Raw genomic sequence first — 25088 nt, 5'->3', positions numbered from 1 at the left:
AGGGCACAGGGACGGGGGTGTTGAGAAGGGTGGGCTTGGGGAAGGAAGGAGCATGGGGATCTGGCTCACCTCCCCATGGCATCTTGCTCTCCCAGACCACAGAGGATAAGGGCTGGTGGGAAGGAGAGTCTCAAGGCAGAAGAGGACTTTTCCCAGATAACTTTGTGCTCCCACCACCCCCGGTGAGTACGAAGCCAGGCACTCAGGTGGCAAGGGGCAGGCTACTCTGGACAAAGTTGGGGGTTGTGGCTCTCACGGGACACAGCTGGAGGGCCACCCACAAATGAGGGTGGACGTAGAAATGTGAGGGCTCCTCTTCAGATTCTGACACTTCTTTTCTGCATAGATCAAGAAGCTGGTCCCACGGAAAGTGGCATCCCGGGAATCAGGTGGGTGCCCGGGAAGCCTGGGATTGGGGGGTGATCTCTGGGAGACGATCCACCAGTCCAGTGGCTCGTAAACACCCATAGTTTCCCAGTGGTCCAGTACACCCCCTTAGGAGGTACCTCCCCATGGGACTGGTAGGAATGTATGTGGTCAGTGTTAGGAATGTGTCACTTTGTATGTGTTAGTATGTTCCTGTTCTTCTCTCCAGAGAATGTGGCTGTCATTCTCATGAACGAATGTGTTTAGGTTTGTTTCATTTTGTAAGGAAATGTATGGATCAGTGTATCTGGGTCTTTGAGACTGTGTGTTCATGTATCTATTAAGTGTGTCAGTGAATAGTTCTGTTTATGCATCACTGTATTCGTGGGATGTGTCTTTAATTTATGTTTTAATGTAATATTTCACATAATCAAAAAATATACGTAATATATGTGTTTTAAAACTTAATAATGAGCACCCATGGTCTGTCACCCAAACCCAAGAACTAGAAATTGCTAGTGGTTTGTGTGCTCCTCTCTTTTCCTTCTGCTACTTCCCCCACATCAAAGGTAACCCTAACCACTACCCTGAATTTTGAATAATTCGCTTGAGTTTTTAAATGTACTCACTTTGGTATGTGCCTAAACAATGTATCACTTAATTTATTTTTGTTTGTTTTTGAGGTCTATAAAAATGGTATCATATGTTTATGGTCTTCTGGGACTTGCTGTTTACAATCAACCTTATGTTTCTAAGATTCATCCATGTTGTGTGTAGATGCAGTTCATTTCTTTTTCTCTGCTGTATACTATTCCTTGTGGAACTGAATGCAATTTATGTATCTGGTCTATTCCTGATGTTGGACATTTTCGTTGTTTCTAGTTTTTATTTTTATTTTATTTTATTTTTTTATTCATTTATTGTTGTTTGCTAAAGCCAAGTAGAAAACGGCAATACTAGATGTTTAATATGCTTTAAACACAAACATTTGATAAGACACCAAGTGAAAAATGTACATTTATAAAACAGGAAACAGAAAATCTCCTTTATCTTTCCAATATAAACCAGTAGCCATTGCTGGCCCCAGGTCTGCCTCAAGCCTTCAGTCCCCTGGGAGCTGCTCTCTGGATATGGTGTGTGTTTTCAGGGACTTGCCCAGCCTCTGGCAGCAGGACTCCTGTTGCAGGAGCTGAGTAGTAAAGACAAGAGGGGCTAGGAGGGCTGTGATGAGGTTGCAGGGCTGGAACCAGAAGCAGCAGGGCTCTAGTATTTACTATTACAAATAGTGCTGCCATAAGCACTATCATGTGTCTGTCTTCTGGTGTGCAGGTATGATGTTTCTCTAGGATATTGTCCTAGGAGTGGCACTGCTAGAGTGTAGGGTATGTAAATGTTCAGCTTTTATGAGGTCAAGTCACATTGGTTTCCAAAGGGATTGTACACTTTTGCCACTCCACCATTGGTGTATAAGAGATCATACTGATCCAAATCCTCTTCAACACTTGGTATTACCAGATTTCATTATTTTCATGAATCTAGCACAAAATAGCATCTCATTGTGGACTTCATTTGTATTTCCCTGGTTAGTAATAATTGTTGGAGTCCTGTATATATTCTGAATTATTCTGAATTATTCTTTATATATTCTGAATTATGTTAATTCTGAATTAACATGTTCATCTACATGTTATAGATACTTTCAGTTTGTGGCTTTTCTTCTTTTTTTTAATGAGGTTTTTGATGAACAGGAGTTCTAAATTAAAAAAAATTTTTTGAAATATCGTTGACTTAAAATATTATATTAGTTTCAGGTGTACAACATAGTGATTCAAAATTTTTACAGCTTATACTCCATTTAAAGTTATTGCAAAATATTGGCTATATTCCCTGTGCTGTACAATAAATCCTTGTAGCTTATTTATTTATTTATATATCATTAAAAAAAATTAGATTCCACATATGAGTGATACCATATGATATTTGTCTTTCTCTGTTTGACTTACTTCATTTAGTGTGATAATCTCTAGGTCCACCCACGTTGCTGCAAATGGCATTATTTCGTTCTTTTTTATGGCTGAGTAATATTCCATTGTATATATGTACCACATCTTCTCTGTCTGTTCCTCTGTCGATGGACATTTAGGTTGTCTCCATGTCCTGGCTATTGTAAATAGTGCTGCAATGAACATTGGGGTGCAGGTATCTTTTCAAATTATGGTTTTCTCCAGATATATGCCCAGGAGTGGGATTGGTGGATTATATGGTAGTTCTATTTTTAGTTTTTTAAGGAACCTCCATACTGTCCTCCATGGTGGTTGTACCAATTTATATTCCCACCATGTAGCTTATTTGTTTGTTTGTTTATTTTTTTAAATTTATTTTTATGTGGGATCCCTGACCAGGGATTGAACCCAGGACCATGGCAGTGAAAGCACCAAGTCCTAACCACTGGACCACCAAGGAATTCCCATTAATTATTTTATACAGAGTAGTTTGTACCTTTTAATCCCCTACCCCATCTTGCCCCTCTCCCCTTCCCTCTCCCCACAGGTAACCGCTAGTTTGTTCTCTCTGTCTATGAGTCTGTTTCTATTTTGTTATATTCATTTGTTTGTTTTGTTTTTTAGATCCTACATATAAGTGATAAGCACATATAAGTGATAACATACAATATTTATCTAGGAGTTAATTTTAATGCAAACATATCAATCTTATCTTTAATAGTTAGCAGGTTTTTTCTTGTTTAAGTAATCCTTCCTGCCCCAAATTCAGAAAAACCATCCATTTATATTTTCTTTAAAACTTTTAAAGTGTTGCTTTTCATTTTTAAATGCTTTTATCTATGTAGCATTGATTTTTTTTTTTTTTAAACATCTTTATTGAAGTATAATTGCTTTACAATGGTGTGCTAGCTTCTGCTTTACAACAAAGTGAATCAGTTACACATATACATATGTTGCCATATCTCTTCCCTCTTGCATCTCCCTCCCTCCCACCCTCCCTATCCCACCCCTCTAGGTGGTCACAAAGCACCGAGCTGATCTCCCTGTGCTATGCGGCTGCTTCCCACTAGTTATCTATTTTACATTTGGTAGTGTATATATGTCCATGACACTCTCTCACCTTGTCACATCTCACCCCTCCCCCTCCCCATATCCTCAAGTCCATTCTCTAGTAGGTCTGTGTCTTTATTCCCATCTTGCCACTGGGTTCTTCATGACCTCTTTTTTTTTTTTTTTTTTTTTTCCCTTAGATTCCATATATATGTGTTAGCATACTGTATTTGTTTTTCTCTTTCTGACTTACTTCACTCTGTATGACAGACTCTAACTCCATCCACCTCATTACAAACACCTCCATTTCATTTCTTTTTATGGCTGAGTAATATTCCATTGTATATATGTGCCACATCTTCTTTATCCATTCATCCGATGATGGACACCTAGGTTGCTTCCATGTCCTGGCTATTGTAAACAGAGCTGCAATGAATATTTTGGTACATGACTCTTTCTGAATTATGGTTTTCTCAGGGTATATGCCCAGTAGTGGGATTGCTGGGTCATATGGTAGTTCTATTTTTAGTTTTTTAAGGCACCTCCATACTGTTCTCCATAGTGGCTGTATCAATTTACATTCCCACCAACAGTGCAAGAGTGTTCCCTTTTCTCCACACCCTCTCCAGCATTTATTGTTTCTAGATTTTTTGATGATGGCCATTCTGACCGGTGTGAGATGATACCTCATTGTAGTTTTGATTTGCATTTCTCTAATGATTAATGATGTTGAGCATTCTTTCATGTGTCTGTTGGCAATCTGTATCTCTTCTTTGGAGAAATGTCTGTTTAGGTCTTCTGCCCATTTTTGGATTGGGTTGTTTGTTTTTTTGTTATTGAGCTGCATGAGCTGCTTGTAAATCTTGGAGATTAATCCTTTGTCCGTTGCTTCATTTGCAAATATTTTCTCCCATTCTGAGGGTTGTCTTTTGGTCTTGTTTATGGTTTCCTTTGCTGTACAAAAGCTTTTAAGTTTCATTAGGTCCCATTTGTTTATTTGTGTTTTTATTTCCATTTCTCTAGGACCTGGGTCAAAAAGGATCTTGCTGTGACTTATGTCATACAGTGTTCTGCCTATGTTTTCCTCTAAGAGTTTGATAGTGTCTGGCCTTACACTTAGGTCTTTAATCCATTTTGAGTTTATTTTTGTGTATGGTGTTAGGGAGTGTTCTAATTTCATACTTTTACATGTACCTGTCCAATTTTCCCAGCACCACTTATTGAAGAGGCTGTCTTTTCTCCACTGTATATGCTTGCCTCCTTTATCAAAGATAAGGTGACCATATGTGCGTGGGCTTATCTCTGGGCTTTCTATCCTGTTCCATTGATCTATATTTCTGTTTTTGTGCCAGTACCAAACTGTCTTGATTACTGTAGCTTTGTAATATAGTCTGAAGTCAGGGAGCCTGATTCCTCCAGCTCCATTTTTCGTTCTCAAGATTGCTTTGGCTATTCGGGGTCTTTTGTGTTTCCATACAAATTGTGAAATTTTTTGTTCTAGTTCTGTGAAAAATGCCAGTGGTAGTTTCATAGGGATTGCATTGAATCTGTAGATTGCTTTGGGTAGCAGAGTCATTTTCACAATGTTTATTCTTCCAATCCAAGAACATGGTATATCTCTCCATCTATTTGTATCATCCTTAATTTCTTTCATCAGTGTCCTATAATTTTCTGCATACAGGTCTTTTGTCTCCTTAGGTAGGTTTATTCCTAGGTATTTTATTCTTTTTGTTGCAATGGTAAACGGGAGTGTTTTCTTAATTTCACTTTCAGATTTTTCATCATTAGTATACAGGAATGCAAGAGATTTCTGTGCATTAATTTTGTATCCTGCTACTTTACCAAATTCATTGATTAGCTCTAGTAGTTTTCTGGTAGCATCTTTTGGATTCTCTATGTATAGTATCATGTCATCTGCAAACAGTGACAGCTTTACTTCTTCTTTTCCGATTTGGATTCCTTTTATTTCTTTTTCGTCTCTGATTGCTGTGGCTAACGCTTCCAAAACTATGTTGAATAATAGTGGTGAGAGTGGGCAACCTTGTCTTGTTCCTGATCTTAGTGGAAATGGTTTCAGTTTTTCACCATTGAGGACAATGTTGGCTGTGGGTTTGTCATATACGGCCTTTATTATGTTGAGGAAAGTTCCCTCTATGCCTACTTTCTGCAGGACTTTTATCATAAATGGGTGTTGAATTTTGTCGAAAGCTTTCTCTGCATCTATTGAGATGATCATATGGTTTTTCTCCTTCAATTTGTTAATATGATGTATCACGTTGATTGATTTGCGTATATTGAAGAATCCTTGCATTCCTGGAATAAACCCCACTTGATCATGGTGTATGATCCTTTTAATGGGCTGTTGGATTCTGTTTGCTAGTATTTTGTTGAGGATTTTTGCATCTATGTTCATCAGTGATATTGGCCTGTAGTTTTCTTTCTTTGTGACATCTTTGCCTGGTTTTGGTATCAGGGTGATGATGGCCTCGTAGAATGAGTTGGGGAGTGTTCCTCCCTCTGCAATATTTTGGAAGAGTTTGAGAAGGATAGGTGTTAGCTCTTCTCTAAATGTTTGATAGAATTCGCCTGTGAAGCCATCTGGTCCTGGGCTTTTGTGTGTTGGAAGATTTTTAATCACAGTTTCAATTTCAGTGCTTGTGATTGGTCTGTTCATATTTTCTATTTCTTCCTGGTTCAGTCTCGGCAGGTTGTGCATTTCTAAGAATCTGTCCATTTCTTCCAGGTTGTCCATTTTATTAGCATAGAGTTGCTTGTAGTAATCTCTTATGATCGTTTGTATTTCTGCAGTGTCAGTGGTTACTTCTCCTTTTTCATTTCTAATTCTATTAATTTGAGTCTTCTCCTTTTTTCTCTTGATGAGTCTGGCTAATGGTTTATCAATTTTGTTTATCTTCTCAAAGAACCAGCTTTTAGTTTCATTGATTTTTGCTATTGTTTCCTTCATTTCTTTTTCATTTATTTCTGATCTGATCTTTATGATTTCTTTCCTTCTGCTAGCTTTGGGGTTTTTTTGTTCTTCTTTCTCTAATTGCTTTAGGTGCAAGGTTAGGTTGTTTATTCGAGATGTTTCCTGTTTCTTGATGTAGGCTTGTATTGCTATAAACTTCCCTCTTAGAACTGCTTTTGCTGCATCCCATAGGTTTTGGATCGTCGTGTCTCCATTGTCATTTGTTTCTAGGTATTTTTTGATTTCCCCTTTGATTTCTTCAGTGATCACTTCGTTATTAAGTAGTGTATTGTGTAGCCTCCATGTGTTTGTATTTTTTACAGATCTTTTCCTGTAATTGATATCTAGTCTCATAGCGTTGTGGTCGGAAAAGATACTTGATACGATTTCAATTTTTTTAAATTTACCAAGGCTTGATTTGTGACCCAAGATATGATCTATCCTGGAGAATGTTCCATGAGCACTTGAGAAAAATGTGTATTCTGTTGTTTTTGGGTGGAATGTCCTATAAATATCAATTAAGTCCATCTTGTTTAATGTATCATTTAAAGCTTGTGTTTCCTTATTTATTTTCATTTTGGATGATCTGTCCATTGGTGAAAGTGGGGTGTTAAAGTCCCCTACTATGATTGTGTTACTGTCGATTTCCCCTTTTATGGCTGTTAGTATTTGCCTTATGTATTGAGGTGCTCCTATGTTGGGTGCATAAATATTTACAATTGTTATACCTTCCTCTTGGATCGATCCCTTGATCATTATATAGTGTCCGTCTTTGTCTCTTGTAATTGTCTTTATTTTAAAGTCTATTTTGTCTGATATGAGAATTGCTACTCCAGCTTTCTTTTGATTTCCATTTGCATGGAATATCTTTTTCCATCCCCTCACTTTCAGTCTGTATGTGTCTCTAGGTCTGAAGTGGGTCTCTTGTAGACAGCATATATATGGGTCTTGTTTTTGTATCCATTCAGCCAGTCTGTGTCTTTTGGTGGGAGCATTTAATCCATTTACATTTAAGGTAATTATCGATATGTATGTTCCTATTCCCATTTTCTTAAATGTTTTGGGTTTGTTATTGTAGGTGTTTTCCTTCTCTTGTGTTTCTTGCCTAGAGAAGTTCCTTTAGCATTTGTTGTAAAGCTGGTTTGGTGGTGCTGAACTCTCTCAGCTTTTGCTTGTCTGGAAAGGTTTTAATTTCTCCATCAAATCTGAATGAGATCCTTGCTGGGTAGAGTAATCTTGGTTGTAGGTTTTTCTCCTTCATCACTTTAAGTATATCCTGCCACTCCCTTCTGGCTTGCAGCGTTTCTGCTGAAAGATCAGCTGTTAACCTTATGGGGATGCCCTTGTGTGTTATCTGTTGTTTTTCCCTTGCTGCTTTTAATATGTTTTCTTTATATTTAATTTTTGATAGTTTGATTAATATGTGTCTTGGTGTGTTTCTCCTTGGATTTATCCTGTATGGGACTCTCTGTGCTTCCAGGACTTGATTAACTATTTCCTTTCCCATATTAGGGAAGTTTTCAACTATAATCTCTTCAAATATTTTCTCAGTCCCTTTCTTTTTCTCTTCTTCTTCTGGGACCCCTATAATTCGAATGTTGGTGCGTTTAATGTTGTCCCAGAGGTCTCTGAGACTGTCCTCAGTTCTTTTCATTCTTTTTTCTTTATTCTGCTCTGCAGTAGTTATTTCCACCATTTTATCTTCCAGGTCACTTATCCGTTCTTCTGCCTCAGTTATTCTGCTATTGATCCCATCTAGAGTATTTTTAATTTCATTTATTGTGCTTGTCATCGTTTCTTGGTTCCTCTTTAGTTCTTCTACGTCCTTGTTAAATGTTTCTTGCATTTTGTCTATTCTATTTCCAAGACTTTGGATCATCCTTACTATCATTATTCTGAATTCTTTTTCAGGTAGACTACCTATTTCCTCTTCATTTGTTAGGTCTGGTGTGTTTTGACCCTGCTCCTTCATCTGCTGTGTGTTTTTCTGTCTTCTCATTTTGCTTATCTTACTGTGTTTGGGGTCTCCTTTTCACAGGCTGCAGGTTCGTAGTTCCCGTTGTTTTTGGTATCTGTCCCCAGTGGCTAAGGTTGGTTCAGTGGGTTGTGTAGGTTTCCTGGTGGAGGGAACTAGTGCCTGTGTTCTGGTGGATGAGGCTGGATGTTGTCTTTCTGGTGGGTTCATCCACGTCTGGTGGTGTGTTTTGGGGTGTCTGTGGCCTTATTATGATTTTAGGCAGCCTCTCTGTTAATGGATGGGGCTGTGTTCCTCTCTTGCTAGTTGTTTGGCATAGGGTGTCCAGCACTGTAGCTTGCTGGTCGTTGAGTGAAGCTGGGTCTTGATGTTGAGATGGAGATCTGTGAGAGATTTTCGCCGTTTGGTATTACGTGGAGCTGGGAGGTCTCTTGTGGACCAGTGTCCTGAAGTTGGCTCTCCCACCTCAGAGGCACAGCCCTGATGCCTGGCTGGAGCACCAAGAGCCTTTCATCCACACGGCTCAGAATAAAAGGGAGAAAAAATGGAAAGAAAGAAAAAAAGAGGATAAAATAAAATAAAATAAAGCAATTATAATAAAAAATAAGAAAAAAATTATTAAGAGTAAATTTATTAAGAAAAAAAATTTTTTTTAATTTTTAAAAATAGATTTATTAATTTTTTATACTAAAAATAAGAAAAAAATTATTTAGAAAAAATTTATTAAGAAAAAAAATTTTTTAATTTTTTAAAATAAAAAATATGAAAAAACTTATTAAAAATTTTTTAAAAATAGAAAATAAGGAAAAAAGTATTAAGAAAACATTTATTAGGGAAAAAAAAATTTTTAAGCCAAAAAAAAACAAAAAAAAAACGGACGGACCTAACCCTAGGACTAACGGTGAGAGCAAAGCTATACAGACAAAATCTCACCCAGAAGCATACACATCTACACTCACAAAAAAAAGGAAAAGGGGAAAAGTTAATATATCCTGCTCCCAAAGTCCATCTCCTAAATTTGGGATGATTCGTTGTCTATTCAGGTATTCAACAGATGCAGGCACATCAAGTTGTTTGTGGAGCTTTAATTCGCTGCTTCTGAGGCTGCTGGGAGAGATTTCCCTTTCTCTTCTTTGTTCGTACAGCTCCCGGGGTTCAGCTTTGGATTTGGACCCGCCTCTGCATGTAGGTCCCCTGAGGGCGTCTGTTCCCCGCCCAGACAGAACGGGGTTAAAGGAGCAGCTGATTCGGGGGCTCTGGCTCAGTCAGGCCGGGGGGAGGGAGCGGTACGGAGGAGGCGGGGCGAGCCTGCGGCGGCAGAAGCCGGCGTGACGTTGCAGCAGCCTGAGGCGCGCCGTGCGCTCCCCCGGGGAAGTTGTCCCCGGATTACGGGAGCCTGGCCGTGGCGGGCCGCACAGGCTCCCGGGAGGGGCGGTGTGGAGAATGACCTGTGCTCGCCCACAGGCTGTTTGGTGGCGGCAGCAGCAGCCTTAGCGTCTCATGCCCGTCTCTGGGGTCCGCGCTGATAGCCGCGGCTCGCGCCCGTCTCCAGAGTTCGTCTAAGTGGCGCTCTGAATCCCCTCTCCCTGCACGCCGCGAAACAAAGAGGCAAGAAAAAGTCTCCTGCCTCTTCGGCAGCTGCAGACTTTTCCTCGTGCACCCTCCCGGCTAGCTGTGGTGCGCTAGACCCTTCAGGCTGTGTTCACGCAGCCAACCCCAGTCCTCTCCCTGGGATCCGACCGAAGCCCGCGCCTCAGCTCCCAGCCCCCGCCCGCCCCGGCGGGTGAGCAGACAAGCCTCTCGGGCTGGTGAGTGCTGCTCGGCGCCGAGCCTCTGTGCGGGAATCTCTCCGTTTTTCCCTCTGCGTCCCTGTTGCTGTGGGATCCGCGCTGATAGCCGCGGCTCGCGCCCGTCTCTGGAGCTCGTTTAGGCGGCGCTCTGAATCCCCTCTCCTTGCGCGCCGCGAAACAAAGAGGCAAGAAAAATTCTCTTGCCTCTTTGGCAGCTGCAGTCTTTTTCCCGGACTCCCTCCCGGCTAGCACCGAAGCCCGAGCCCCAGCTCCCAGGCCCCGCCCGCCCCGGCGGCTGAGCAGACAAGCCTCTCGGGCTGGTGAGTGCTGGTCGGCACCGCTCCTCTGTGCGGGAGTCTCCGCTTTGCCCTCCGCACCACTGTGGCTGCGCTCTCCTCCGTGGCTCCGAAGCTTCCCCCCTCTGCTACCCGCAGTCTCTGCCCACGAAGGGGCTTCCTAGTGTGTGGAAACCTTTCCTCCTTCACAGCTCCCTCCCACTGGTGCAGGTCCCGTCTCTATTCTTTTGTCTCTGTTATTTCTTTTTTCTTTTGCCCTACCCAAGTACGTGGGGATTTTCTTGCCTTTTGGGAGGTCTGACGTCTTCTGCCAGCGTTCAGTGGGTGTTCTGTAGGAGCAGTTCCACGTGTAGATGTATTTCTCATGTATCTGTGGGGAGGAAGGTGATCTCCGCGTCTTACTCTTCCGCCATCTTGCCCCTCCCTCTGTAGCATTGATTTTAATGAGTGCTCTAATTATACATTTTTCCATATGGACAATCACTTGTTCTAGCACCATTTATTATTTCTGCATGTAGTTTTATTGTGTCATTTTAAAAATTAGATATCCTTTTTATTATTTATTACAGGACTATAAAAATGCACTGATTTTTGTATATTGATTTTACAGCCAGCCATGGTACTGATAATTTCAGTAATTTATCTGTAAATCCTTAATAGGTTTTCTATGAAGACAGTCATTTAATCTGTGAGTAATGACAGTTTGGCTCTCTCCTTTCCACATCTTATATCTTTTAATTTCATTTTCTTGTTTTACTCTAGTGGCTAGGATCGCAATACAATATTGAATAGAAATAGTGATGCTGAACATCATTACCATGTTCCTGATTTTAAATGGAATGCTTTAAACTTTTTCCCTTTAACAATGATGTTTGCTTAGATCTTTTGTAGGTATATTTTTGTCTGGTTAAGGAAGGTCTTTCTATTTCTTTTGCTTAGAATTTTTATCAAGAGTGGGTGTTGAATTTTCTAGTTGTTTATATGAATCTTTTGAAATGATTATATGGGTTTTCTTCTTTAATCTGTCAATGTAATAAAGATATTTGGAGAATTTTCTAATATTAAGCCACCCTTGTATTCCTGGGATAAATTCAAATTGGTCATGGTTTATTATTTTTTCATATACTGTTGGGATACCTTCCCAGTTTTTTTTCTTTTCCTTCAGATTTTTGCATTTGTTTTTACTGTCCTCGTCTGATTATCAGTATTATACTGGCCCCATGAATGAGTTAAGGAATATTTTTTTTGTTTTTAAAATATCTTTTAGATCTTACATAAGATGGGAATCATCTTTCCTTGAAAGCTGGTAAAACTTGCTTGTACATTCATCTGGTCCTGTTTTCTTCCATTATGGGAAGATTTTAAACTACTTCAATTTCTTTATAGTTATAAGCAAGTCTGGCTTCTGGCTAAAATTCTTTCTTTCTTCCTTCCTCCCTCCCACCCTCCCTCCCTCCCTCTCTCCCTCTCTCTCTCTCTTTCCCTCTCTCTCTCTCTTTCTCCCTTTTTAAGTGCATAGTGTTTTTAATATATATATATATATTAATTGGGGTATAGTTGTTTTACAATGTTGTGTTAGTTTCTACTGTACAACGAAGTGAACTAGAGTTCCCTGTGCTATACAGCAGGTTCTCATTAGTTCTCTATTTTATACATATTAGTGTGTATATGTTAATCCCAAACTCCCAATTCATCCCACCCCCTCCTTTCCCCCCTTGGTGTCCATACGTTTGTTCTCTACATCTTTGTCTCTTTCTCTGCCTTGCAAACTGGTTCATCTGTACCATTTTTCTAGATTCCAGAAATATGCGTTAATATACGATATTTGTTTTTCTCTTTCTGACTTACTTCACTCTGTATGACAGTCTCTAGGTCCATCCACATCTCTACAAATGACCCAATTTCATTCCTTTTTATGGCTGAGTAATATTCCATTGTATATATGTACCACGTCTTCTTTATCCATTCGTCTGTTGATGGACATTTAGGTTGCTTCCACGAGCTAGCTATTGTAAATAGTGCTGCAATGAGCATTGGGGTGCATGTGTCTTTTTGAATTATGGTTTTCTCTGGGTATATGCCCAGTAGTGGGATTGCTGGGTCATATGGTAATTCTATTTTTAGTTTTTTAAGGAACCTCCATACTGTTCTCCATAGTGGCTGTATCGATTTACATTCCCACCAACAGTGCAAGAGGGTTCCCTTTTCTCCACACCCTCTCCAGCATTTATTGTTTGTAGATTTTCTGATGATTCCCATTCTAACTGGTGTGAGGTGATACCTCATTGTAGTTTTGATTTGCATTTCTCTAATGATTAGTAATATTGAGCATCTTTTCATGTGCCTCTTGCCCATCTGTATGTCTTCTTTGGAGAAATGTCTATTTAGGTCTTCCACCCATTTGATTGGGTTGTTTTGATATTGAGCTGCATGAGCTGTTTGTATATTTTGGAGATTAATCCTTTGTTGATTCGTTTGCAAATATTTTCTCCCATTCTGAGGGTTGTCTTTTCATCTTGTTTATGGTTTTCTTTGCTGTGCAAAAGCTTTTAAGTTTCATTAGGTCTCATTTGTTTATTTTTGTTTTTATGTCCATTACTCTAGTAGATGGGTCAAAAAAGATCTTGCTATGATTTATGTCCAAGAGTGTTCTTCCTATGTTTTCCTCTAAGAGTTTTATAGTGTCTGGTCTTACATTTAGGTCTCTAATCCATTTTGAGTTTATTTTTGTGTATGGTGTTAGGGAGTGTTCTAATTTCATTCTTTTACTTGTAGCTGTCCAGTTTTCCCTGTACCACTTCCCTTTCTTTCTTTCTTTTTCTTTTTCTTTCTTTCTTTCTTTCTTTCTTTCTTTCTTTCTTTCTTTCTTTCTTTCTTTCTCTTTCTTCTTTCTTTTTCTTTGTTTCTTTTCTTCTTCCTTTCTTTCTTTCTTCCCTCCCTCCCTCTCTGTCTCTCTTTCTTTCCTTTCTTTCTTTCTTTCTTTCTTCCTTCCTTCCTTCCCTCCCTCCCTCTGTCTCTCTCTCTCTTTCTTTCCTTCTTTCTTTCTTTCTTTCTTTCTTTCTTTCTTTCTTTCTTTCTTTCTTTCTTTCTTTCTTCCTTTCTTTCTTTCTTCCTTTCTTTCTCTCTTTCCCTTCCTCCCTCCCTCCTTCTCTCTCTCTCTCTTTCTCTCTTTCTTTCTCTCTCTCTCCTTCCTTCCCCCCTCCTTCCCTTCTTCCCTCCCTCCCTCCCTTCCTTCCTTCCTTCCTTCTTTCCTTCCTTCCTTCCTTCCTTCCTTCCTTCCTTCCTTCCTTCCTTCCTTCCTTCCTTCCTTCCTTCCTTCCTTCCTTCCTTCCTGCCTTCTCCTGGCTTAAAACAACACAAATATCTCACATTTTTGGAACCTGGAAATCCAAAATCTGGATGTTGGCATGGCCATGTTCTTTGTGAAGGTTCTAAGGGAAGAATATTTCCTTGCTTCTTCTTAGCTTCTGGCAATCTTTGGCTTGCAGTTTCATCACTCCATTCTCTGCCTCTGTCTTTACAAGGTCTTCTGCCCTCTGTGTCTGTGTCCAAATTTCCCTCTTCTAATAAGGATACCTAACCCAGTCACTGGGTTAGGGTCCACCCTAATCCAGTATGAGCTCCTCTTAACTTGATTACATCTGCAAAGACCTCTTTACAACTGCTCTTTAAAGGGCTTCACCTTGGAATTCAGAGGGAGAGGAAACCTTACACCTCAGGAGACTGGCACAAACAGCATTCTATCTCCTGGTCCCTGGGTAACCATGGCTGGCCAAAAATCTCACTAAAATTCTTGAATCAGTTTTAGTGAGTTATATTTTTAAATTATCTAGTTAATCGATGTTTTCTATTTATATAAAGTTGTTCATAATATTCTCTTATAATGTTTTTTTTAAAATTTATTTTATTTATTTATTTTTGGCTGCATTGGGTCTTTGTTGCTGTGTGCAGGCTTTCTCTAGTTGCGGCGAGTGGGGGCTACTCTTAATTGCTCTGCACGGGCTTCTCATTGCAGTGACTTCTCTTGTTGCAGAGCATGGGCTCTAGGTACGTAGGCTCAGTAGTTGTGGCACGTGGGCTCAGTAGTTGTGGCCCGCAGGCTCTAGAGCACAAGCTCAGTAGTTGTGGTGCACGGGCTTAGTTGCTCCACAGCATTTGGGATCTTCCCGCACCAGGGCTCGAACGCTTGTCCCCTGCATTGGCAGGCGGATTCTTAACCACTGCGCCACCAGGGAAGTCCCCTCTTATAATCTTTTAAATTTCATCTGTATCTGCAGTTATAGTCCTTTTTCATTTCTAATATTTATTTTTTCCACTGTTTTTTCTTGTTCAATCTCTTGTTACTATATGCTTGTTCAAAGTCTTGATACTATATTCTTATTCAGTCTCTTGTCACTATATTCACATACTTTAAAAAAAATTTCTCTATTGTACCTTTTAAAAAAACTGTGGTAAGGGATTTCCCTGGTGGTCCAGTGGTTAGGACTCTGTGCTCTCAATGCCAAGGGCCCAGGTTCGATCCCTGGTTGGGGAACTAAGATCCCGTAAGCTGCGGCACGGAAAAATAAAAAAAATTGTGGTAAGAAATATATAAGACTTACCATCCTAACCATTTAAAAGTGTACAATAGTGTTAACTATATGCACGTTGTTTTGCAAAAGATCTCGAGAAAGTACCTTTGTTTTTTTTTAATTTTTGAATTTTATTTTATTTATTTTTTTATACAGCAGGTTCTTATTAGTCATCAACTTTATACACATCAGTGTATACATGTCAATCCCAATCGCCCAATTCATCACACCACCATCCCCACCCCCCCGCAGCTTTCCCCCCTTGGTGTCCATACGTTTGTTCTCTACATCTGTGTCTCAACTTCTGCCCTGCAAACCGGTTCATCTGTACCATTTTTCTAGGTTCCACATATATGCGTTAATATAGGATATTTGTTTTTCTCTTTCTGACTTACTTCACTCTGTATGACAGTCTCTAGATCCATCCATGTCTCAACAAATGACCCAATTTCGTACCTTTTTATGGCTGAGTAATATTCCATTGTATATATGTGCCACGTCTTTATCCATTCGTCTGTCGATGAGCATTTAGCTTGCTTCCATGATCTGGCTATTGTAAATAGTGCTGCAATGAGCATTGGGGTGCATGTGTCTTTTTGAATTATGGTTTTCTCTGGGTATATGCCCAGTAGTGGGATTGCTGGGTCATATGGTAATTCTATTTTTAGTTTTTTAAGGAACACCCATACTGTTCTCCATAGTGGCTGTATCAATTTACATTCCCACCAACAGTGCAAGAGGGTTCCCTTTTCTCCACACCCTCTCCAGCATTTGTTGTTTGTAGATTTTCTGATGATGCCCATTCTAACCGGTGTGAGGTGATACCTCATTGTAGTTTTGATTTCCATTTCTCTAATAATTAATGATGTTGAGCAGCTTTTCATGTGCTTCTTGGCCATCTGTATGTCTTCTTTGGAGACATGTCTATTTAGGTCTTCTGCCCATTTTTGGATTGGGTTGTTTGTTTCTTTAATATTGAGCTGTATGAGCTGTTTATATATTTTGGAGATTAATCCTTTGTCTGTTGATTCGTTTGCAAATATTTTCTCCCATTCTGAGGGTTGTCTTTTCGTCTTGTTTTTCATTTCCTTTGCTGTGCAAAAGCTTTTAAGTTTCATTAGGTCCCATTTGTTTATTTTTGTTTTTATTTCCATTACTCTAGGAAGTGGATCAAAAAAGATCTTGCTGTGATTTATGTCAAAGAATGTTCTTCCTATGTTTTCCTCTAAGAGTTTTATAGTGTCTGGTCTTACATTTAGGTCTCTAATCCATTTTGAGTTTATTTTTGTGTATGGTGTTAGGGAGTGTTCTAATTTCATTCTTTTACATGTAGCTGTCCAGTTTTCCCAGCACCACTTATTGAAGAGACTGTCTTTTCTCCATTGTATATCCTTGCCTCCTTTGTCATAGATTAGTTGACCATAGGTGCGTGGGTTTATCTCTGGGCTTTCTATCTTGTACCATTAATCTATGTTTCTGTTTTTGTGCCAGTACCATATTGTCTTGATTACTGTAGCTTTGTAGTATAGTCTGAAGTCAGGGCGTCTGATTTCTCCAGCTCCATTTTTTTCCCTCAAGACTGCTTTGGCTATTCGGGGTCTTTTGTGTTGCCATACAAATTTTAAGATTTTTTGTTCTAGTTCCATAAAAAATGCCATTGGTAATTTGATAGGGATTGCATTGAATCTGTAGATTGCTTTGGGTAGTATAGTCATTTTCACAATATTGATTCTTCCAATCCAAGAACATGGTATATCTCTCCATCTGTTGGTATCATCTTTAATTTCTTTCATCAGTGTCTTATAGTTTTCTGCATACAGGTCTTTTGTCTCCTTAGGTAGGTTTATTCCTAGGTATTTTATCCTTTTTGTTGAAATGGTAAATGGGAGTGTTTCCTTAATTTCTCTTTCAGATTTTTCATCATTAGTGTATAGGAATGCAAGAGATTTCTGTGCATTAATTTTGTATCCTGCAACTTTACCAAATTCAGTGATTAGCTCTAGTAGTTTTCTGGTGGCATTTTTAGGATTCTCTATGTATAGTATCATGTCATCTGCAAACAGTGACAGTTTTACTTCTTCTTTTCCAATTTGTATTCCTTTTATTTCTTTTTCTTCTCTGATTGCCGTGGCTAGGACTTCCAAAACTATGTTGAATAATAGTGGTGAGAGTGGACATCCTTGTCTTGTTTCTGGTCTTAGAGGAAATGCTTTCAGTTTTTCACCATTGAGAATGATGTTTGCTGTGGGTTTGTCATATATGGCCTTTATTATGTTGAGGTAGGTTCCCTCTATGCCCACTTTCTGGAGAGTTTTTATCATAAATGGGTGTTGAATTTTGTCAAAAGCTTTTTCTGCGTCTATTGAGATGGTCATATGGTTTTATTCTTCAATTTTGTTAATATGGTGTATCACATTGATTGATTTACATATATTGAAGAATCCTTGCATCCCTGGGATAAATCCCACTTGATCATGGTGTATGATCCTTTTAATGTGTTGTTGGATTCTGTTTGCTTGTATGTTGTTGAGGATTTTTGCATCTATGTTCATCAGTGATATTGGTCTGTAATTTTCTTTTTTTGTAGTATCTCTGTCTGGTTTTGGTATCTGGGTGATGGTGGCCTCATAGAATGAGTTTGGGAGTGTTCCTTCCTCTGCAATTTTTTGGAAGAGTTTGAGAAGGATGGGTGTTAGCTCTTCTCTAAATGTTTGATAGAATTCGCCTGTGAAGCCATCTAGTCCTGGACTTTTGTCTGTTGGAAGATTTTTAATCACAGTTTCAATTTCATTACTTGTGATTGGTCTGTTCATGTTTTCTGTTTCTTCCTGGTTCAGTCTTGGAAGGTTATACATTTCTAAGAATTTGTCCATTTCTTCCAGGTTGTCCATTTTATTTGCATAGAGTTGCTTGTAGTAGTCTCTTAGGATGCTTTGTATTTCTGTGGTGTCTGTTTTAACTTCTCCTTTTTAATTTCTAATTTTATTGATTTGAGTCCTCTCCCTCTTTTTCTTGATGAGTCTGGCTAATGCTTTATCAACTTTGTTTATCTTCTCGAAGAACCAGCTTTTAGTTTTATTGATCTTTGCTATTGTTTTCTTTGTTTCTATTTCATTTATTTCTGCTCTGATCTTTATGATTTCTTTCCTTCTTCTAACTTTGGGTTTTGTTTGTTCTTCTTTCTCTAGTTCCTTTAGGTGTAAGGTTAGATTGTTTATTTGAGATTTTTCTTGTTTCTTGAGGTAGGCTTGTAGAGCTATAAACTTCCCTCTTAGAACTGCTTTTGCTGCATCCCATAGGTTTTGGATCGTCATGTTTTCATTGTCATTTGTCTCTAGGTACTTTTTGATTTCCTCTTTGATTTCTTCAGTGATCTCTTGGTTATTTAGTAACGTATTGTTTAGCCTCCATGTGTTTGTGTTTTTTACGTTTTTTTCCCCTGTAATTCATTTCTAATCTCATGGCATTGTGGTCAGAAAAGATGCTTGATATGATTTCAATTTTCTTAAATTTACTGAGGTTTGATTTGTGGCCCAAGATGTGATCTCTCCTGGAGAATGTTTCATGCGCACTTGAGAAGAAAGTGTAATCTGCTGGTTTTGGATGGAATGTCCTATAAATATTAATTAAATCTATCTGGTCTATTTTGTCATTTAAAGCTTCTGTTTCCTTATTTATTTTCATTTTGGATGATCTGTCCATTGCTGTAAGTGAGGTGTTAAAGTCCCCCACTATTATTGTGTACTGTCGATTTCCTCTTTTATAGGTGTTAGCAGTTGCCTTATGTATTGAGGTGCTCCTATGTTGGGTGCATATATATTTATAATTGTTATATCTTCTTCTTGGATTGATCCCTTGATCATTATGTAGTGTCCTTCCTTGTCTCTTGTAACATTCTTTATTTTAAAGTCTATTTTATCTGATATGAGTATTGCTACTCCAGCTTTCTTTTGATTTCCATTTGCATGGAATATCTTTTTCCATCCCCTCACTTTCAGTCTGTATGTGTCCCTAGGTCTGAAGTGGGTCTCTTGTAGACAGCACATAGATGGGTCTTGTTTTTGTATCCATTCAGCAAGCCTGTGTCTTTTGGTTGGAGCATTTAATCCATTTACATTTAAGGTAATTATCAATATGTATGTTCCTATGACCATTTTCTTAATTGTTCTGGGTTTGTTTTTGTAGGTCCTTTTCTTCTCTTGTGTTTCCCACTTAGAGAAGTTCCTTTAGCATTTGTTGTAGAGCTGGTTTGGTGGTGCTGAATTCTCTTAGCTTTTGCTTGTCTGTAAATCTTTTGATTTCTCCATCGAATCTGAATGAGATCCTTGCTGGGTAGAGTAATCTTGGTTGTAGGTTCTTCCCTTTCATCACTTTAAGTATATCATGCCACTCCCTTCTGGCTTGTAGAGTTTCTGCTGAGAAATCAGCTGTTAACCTTATGGGAGTTCCCTTGTATGTTATTTGTCGTTTTTCCCTTGCTGCTTTCAATAATTTTTCTTTGTCTTTAATTTTTGCCAATTTGATTACTATGTGTCTTGGCATGTATCTCCTTGGGTTTCTCCTGTATGGGACTCACTGGGCTTCCTGGACTTGGGTGGCTATTTCCTTTCCCATGTTAGGGAAGTTTTTGACTATAATCTCTTCAAATATTTTCTCGGGTCCTTTCTCTCTCTCTTCTCCTTCTGGGACCCCTATAATGCTAATGTTGTTGTGTTTAATGTTGTTGCAGAGGTCTCTTAGGCTGTCTCCATTTCTTTTCATTCTTTTTTCTTTATTCTGTTCCTCAGCAGTGAATTCCACCATTCTGTCTTCCAGGTCACTTATCCGTTCTTCTGCCTCAGTTATTCTGCTATTGGTTCCTTCTAGTGTAGTTTTCATTTCAGTTATTGTATTGTTCATCTCTGTTTGTTTGTTCTTTAATTCTTCTAGGTCTTTGTTAAACATTTCTTGCATCTTCTCGATCTTTGCCTCCATTCTTTTTCCGAGGTCCTGGATCATCTTCACTATCATTATTCTGAATTCTTTTTCTGGAAGGTTGCCTATCTCCACTTCATTTAGTTGTTTTTCTGGGGTTTTATCTTGTTCCTTCATCTGGTACATAGCCCTCTGCCTTTTCATCTTGTCTATCTTTCTGTGAATGTGGTTTTTGTTCCACAGGCTGCAGGATTGTAGTTCTTGCTTTTGCTGTCTGCCCTCTCACCTTTGTTTTTTTACTCTAGTTTGTCAGTCTTTTTCTTTGGTGATAAATTGATGAGTTTAGACTATATTAATCATAATTATTTTACAACACTTTTAAATGTTTATGTTCTCCTTTTTTTCTTATTTCACTTTTTTCATTAATTTAGAATTAGTACACTTTATTGTTATTATTTTAGTGGTTGCTCTTGAAATTTACCATGTATATTTAACTTTACAAGTCTAAATTCAAAGTCTTAACCTTCCTCCTGAACAAAATCTCCAACTATTATTTTTGAATTATTTCTCCTTTCAATTCTGTCAGTGTTTGCTTTATATATTTTGAGGCTTTGTTGTTAGGCACATGTACATTTGTCATTGTTATCTCTTCCTGATGTACTTACCTGTTTATCATTATAACCTCTCCCTCTTTTTCTTTAGTAATTTTTCTCATCTTGAAGTTTGTTTTGTCTGATATTAATATATGGTTACTATTATAGTTACTATTTATGTGATATATCTTTCTCCAATCTTTTACTGTCAACCTATTTGTGTCTTTGAATCTGTTGTCCACAGTATATAGCTGGATCTTGCTTTTTTAATTCAGTCTGACAATCTCTGCCTTTTATTGGGGTGTTTAGGTTAAGAGTTAGCAAATTATGGTCTGTGGGCCAAATCTGGCCTGCCACCTTTTTTGCGGAATGGGGGTTAACAGCTTTATTGAGATATATTCACATACCATACAATTCACTCATTTAAATGTACAATTCGGTGGTGTTTAGTAGAGTCATAGTTGTGCAACACCACCACAATCAATTTTAGAATGTTTTCGTCACCCACTGTACTCTTTAGCCATTACCCCACCAGTCTCCCCATTCTCTCCTCCTCATCCCAAGACAACCACTAATCTACTTTGTCTTGATAGATCTGCCTACATTTCATATACATGATATCATACAATATATGGTCTTCTTAATGGGCTTCTTTCACGTCGAATAATGTTTTCAAGGTTTATCCATTTTGTAGTATGTGTTGTACTTCATTCCTTTTTATTGCCCAGTAATATTCTATTGTATCACTTTTTTCCATTCATTTGTTGATGGATATTTGGGTTGTTTCTACTTTTTGGCTATGAACTTTATTAGTGTACAAGATTTTATGTGAACGTGTTTCCATTTCTCTTGGGTATATACCTATGAAAGGAATTGCTAGGTGATATGATAACTCTGGTTTAACTTTGGGAAGAACTGGCAGACTGTTTTCCAAAGTGGTTGCACCATTTTATATTCCCGCCAACAGTGTATGAGGGCTCCAGTTTCTCCACATTCACACCAGTACTTGTTATTATCTGTCTTTTGATTGTAACCATCCTAGTGGGTATGAAGTGCTATCTCATTGTGGTTTTGCTTTGCATTTCTTTGACAGCTAATGATGTTGAAAAAATCTGAGTCCTTTGCCCATTTTTTAATTGGGTTGACTTTTTACTGTTGAGTTGTCGGAGTTCTTTATATTTTCTAGATAAAAGGCCCTTATCATACATATGATTTGCAAATATTTTCCCCTGTTCTTTGGGTTGTCTTTTCACTTTCTTGATGGTATCCTTTGTGCGCAAAAGTTTAAAATTTTGATTAAGTCCCACTGACCTATTTTTTCTTTGGTTGCTTGTGCTTTTGGTGTCATATCAATGAAACCAATGCCAAATCCAACATTGCACCCCATATTGATTGAGTTCTCTTCAACCGTGGCAGTAAAGCTGCTCATCCTCCACCTATCCCACCCTGCAGAACGTCCACATGGACCAAGGCAGTAGGGGGTGGGGGAGGGATGGGAGCAGGCAAGAACACCATCAAGCACAAGTGCTTCTCCAATTATTTTATGTCTTTGGTCAGTATCCAAGCACTGAAAAGGTGGTTTTGCCATTTTTATCCAGCTTTATAGTTGCTGTGTGGAGAGAGTATTTAACCACCACCTACCTCACTCAGCCATAGTCAAACCCTGCTTCTATTACCTCTTCCTTTGAACATTGCTTTCAAATTTTCACTCGTCTCATTCTACTTCTAGTTTACTAATTCCCTCTCTAGATTTTATCTAGGTTTTTTTTTTTTTTTTTTTAATCTATCTATTTATTTATTTATTTATTTTTGGCTGAGTTGGGTCTTCGTTGCTGCGCACGGGCTTTTCTCTAGTTGCGGCGAGCGGGGGCTACTCTGGCGAGCGGGGGCTACTCTTCGTTGTGGTGTGTGGGCTTCTCATTGTGGTGGCTTCTCTTGTTGCGGAGCACGGGCTCTAGGCGCGTGGGCTTCAGTAGTTGTGGCACGCGGGCTCAGTAGTTGTGGCTCACAGGCTCTAGAGCGCAGGCTCAGTAGTTGTGGCGCACGGGCTTAGTTGCTCTGCGGCATGTGGGATCTTCCCGGACCGGGGCTTGAACCCGTGTCCCCTGCACTGGCAGGCAGATTCTTAACCACTGCGCCACCAGGGAAGTCCCTTTATCTAGGTTTAATCTGCTGTTTAACCTACACATTGCATTTTATTTCATATATGCTATTTATCATCTCTAGTAGTACAGAATTCTTTTTTTTTTTTTTCTTCCCTGCAAAATCTTCCTGTTTATTCCTAATGGTCCTTTTGTTGCATGCTCATCCTTTATTTCTTCAAATATACTATATGTAGCTATGCTGTGTTCTTTTCCTGACACTTCCAGTATCTGCTGTGTGTTGCGTCTGCTGACTCCTGCTCTCAGTGGCCTGCCCTCTCGTGTGTTTTAGGATCTTTGTGTATGATCTCAGTGTGTGGGAGTTCTGTACACCTCTGTAGGGGAAAACTTCTTCCAGCGAGGACTTGCTTTTACTTCTGCCAGTAGCCAGAGGGCACCAACCACCGGAGACCACTTCAGCCCTCCGGAAGAAAGTGGTGCAAGACTCTCACTGCTGTCTGGCTGCCGAGCTCTGGGCCTGTGATGAGCCAAAGGAGCAGAACATGGGGCACCTGCTCCTCATCACTGGCCCCAGGCTCTGTAGCCACAAAGTCGTGCTGCCCTCTCACTTCCTTTCTGGCCCCAGTTCATCCCTTTTTTGCGGACTTCTCCTACCTCTTTTATGTCCAACAGTGCCTTAAAGTTGTATTCTAAGCAGAATATAATTGCTCTCTAGTGGGAGGGCTCCACAGAGCACCTAATCAGCCACACTACAAGAAGCAGGCGTCAAAGTTAACATTTACTGAGCTTTGACTATATGGCAGACACTAAGCACCTCACATGGATTAAGTCACTCAAACCTCACAACAACCCTACAGGATGTGTATTCTTGTTATCCATGTTTTATGGATGAGGACATGGGGGCACAGAAAGGTTAAATTACCAACCAAGTTCTCACACAACTGGCAAGTAATAGAGCAGGAATTCCAAGTCTGCTGTCTGGCTCTAGGATCCATGCTCTCGCCCACTGCGACCCACAGTCAGGGGATTTTGTTTGTATCTATGTGTGATATTGTGTGTGTAAGTCAATTTCAGCATGTGTGCATGTGCCAGAGTAGCTATTCCTGTGTCCGTGGATATGAATGTCACTTGTGTGACTGCCTTCAGATGCTCACTCTGATGTCACCTTCTCAGTGTGGCCTTCTCAGGACCATCTCATTTAAAATCATACACTCCCCTGCTTATTCTTCCTCTGTACTACTAATAAATCTCTAACACACTACACAGTTTACTCCTTTTGTTTATGTCTGCTTCCCCAGTAGAACATGAGCTCATTCTGGCTGCTGTGGGGAGAGCACACCCTAGGCAGGGTGGGTGCAGCCCAAGCCCAGGTTAGTGAAGACGGTGACTCAATCTAGAGTGCTTAGTGGTGGAGGTGAGGATGAGTGGCTGGATTCAGGATGTGCTTAGAGCAGACAGGACTTACTCATGGTTTGCATGTGCAGCATATGGGAATAAAGGTGTCAAGGAGGACTCCTCACTTTGTTGTCTGAGTGAGTGGGCAAGATGGGGAGCAGTGGGAAAGGGGCAGATTCTGAGGGCAAGGAGGTTGGGAAGCAAGAGTTTAGTTCTGGCTATGGTAAGTGTGTGATGCTAAGTTAAGTGGAAATATTGAGAGAGCTGTCGGGTATGAGTCTGGAGTTCAGGGAAGAGGAAGGGGCTAGAGATGAAAATTTAGGAGTTGTTGGCTTATTGATGATAATAAAACCCATAAGACTGGGTGAGATCTCTTAGGGAGTAGATGTGATAGAGAAGACAGAGAAGGGAGTGCGGACTGGAAGGGGGAAGGATGTTGCCTTGGTCCAGGAAGGAGAAGAGTCTGAACCAGCCATGGGCACTAAGCCGAGTACAAGTCTTTGAAAAGCATGGATTAAAAACTGGCAGGATTTGGAGCCATCTCCCCACGAAGCCTTCCCTGACAACTCTTTGGGGGTGCTCCCATGGTCAGTGTCCCCAGAGCTCCCAGGAGGCAGAGTCAAATATGATTCATCTCCTGTCACTAGTCCCCTGTGCACAGCACAGTGACTCTTAGATGAATGGATGAGTGAACAAATGCCCCACTCCCCTCTCCCCTCCCAGCTCCTATTAAGGAACCCAAAAAGATGATGCCCAGACCAGCCCTCCCTACGGTCAAGAAGCTGGTGACAGCCCCGACTGGGCCAAGCAAAGCCAAGTAAGGAGCAGGGTGGCGGAGGGGGAAAGAGGAGGGTACAGAAGAAATGCTGCTCCCTGCCCCCATCCCCGGTTCTGATGGGGACGTGTTTCAGGCCATCTTGGACACCCAGCGGAGACAGTCAGAAGCACCCTTCCCGAAACTCCAGTAAGTGTCGATGCCTCCCTGCAGTGGGGTGAGGCCTGGGGTGGTTGTGCTGAGGGACAGAGATGGGGAGAGGCTTGGGGTCCAAGTAGGCCTGGGCCCCT

General features: G+C 39.9%; 1 protein-coding gene across 1 annotated transcript in view; it reads left to right on the top strand.

The window, feature by feature from the left end:
- SH3D21 (SH3 domain containing 21) overlaps window positions 1–25088 on the top strand; it is a 28516-nt gene that overhangs the window by 1853 nt on the left and 1575 nt on the right. The window contains exons 9-12 of the mRNA XM_061186785.1: window positions 96–182; window positions 347–389; window positions 24747–24840; window positions 24935–24987. Coding sequence (XP_061042768.1) covers window positions 96–182; window positions 347–389; window positions 24747–24840; window positions 24935–24987 — 277 coding nt within the window. The remainder of the gene's footprint in view (window positions 1–95; window positions 183–346; window positions 390–24746; window positions 24841–24934; window positions 24988–25088) is intronic.

This window comes from Eubalaena glacialis, chromosome 3 (genome assembly GCF_028564815.1).
Source record: "Eubalaena glacialis isolate mEubGla1 chromosome 3, mEubGla1.1.hap2.+ XY, whole genome shotgun sequence".
Classification (NCBI taxonomy): Eukaryota; Metazoa; Chordata; class Mammalia; order Artiodactyla; family Balaenidae; genus Eubalaena; species Eubalaena glacialis.
Note: the sequence above shows the minus strand (reverse complement) of the source record. Positions and strands in the feature narration are given on the sequence as shown.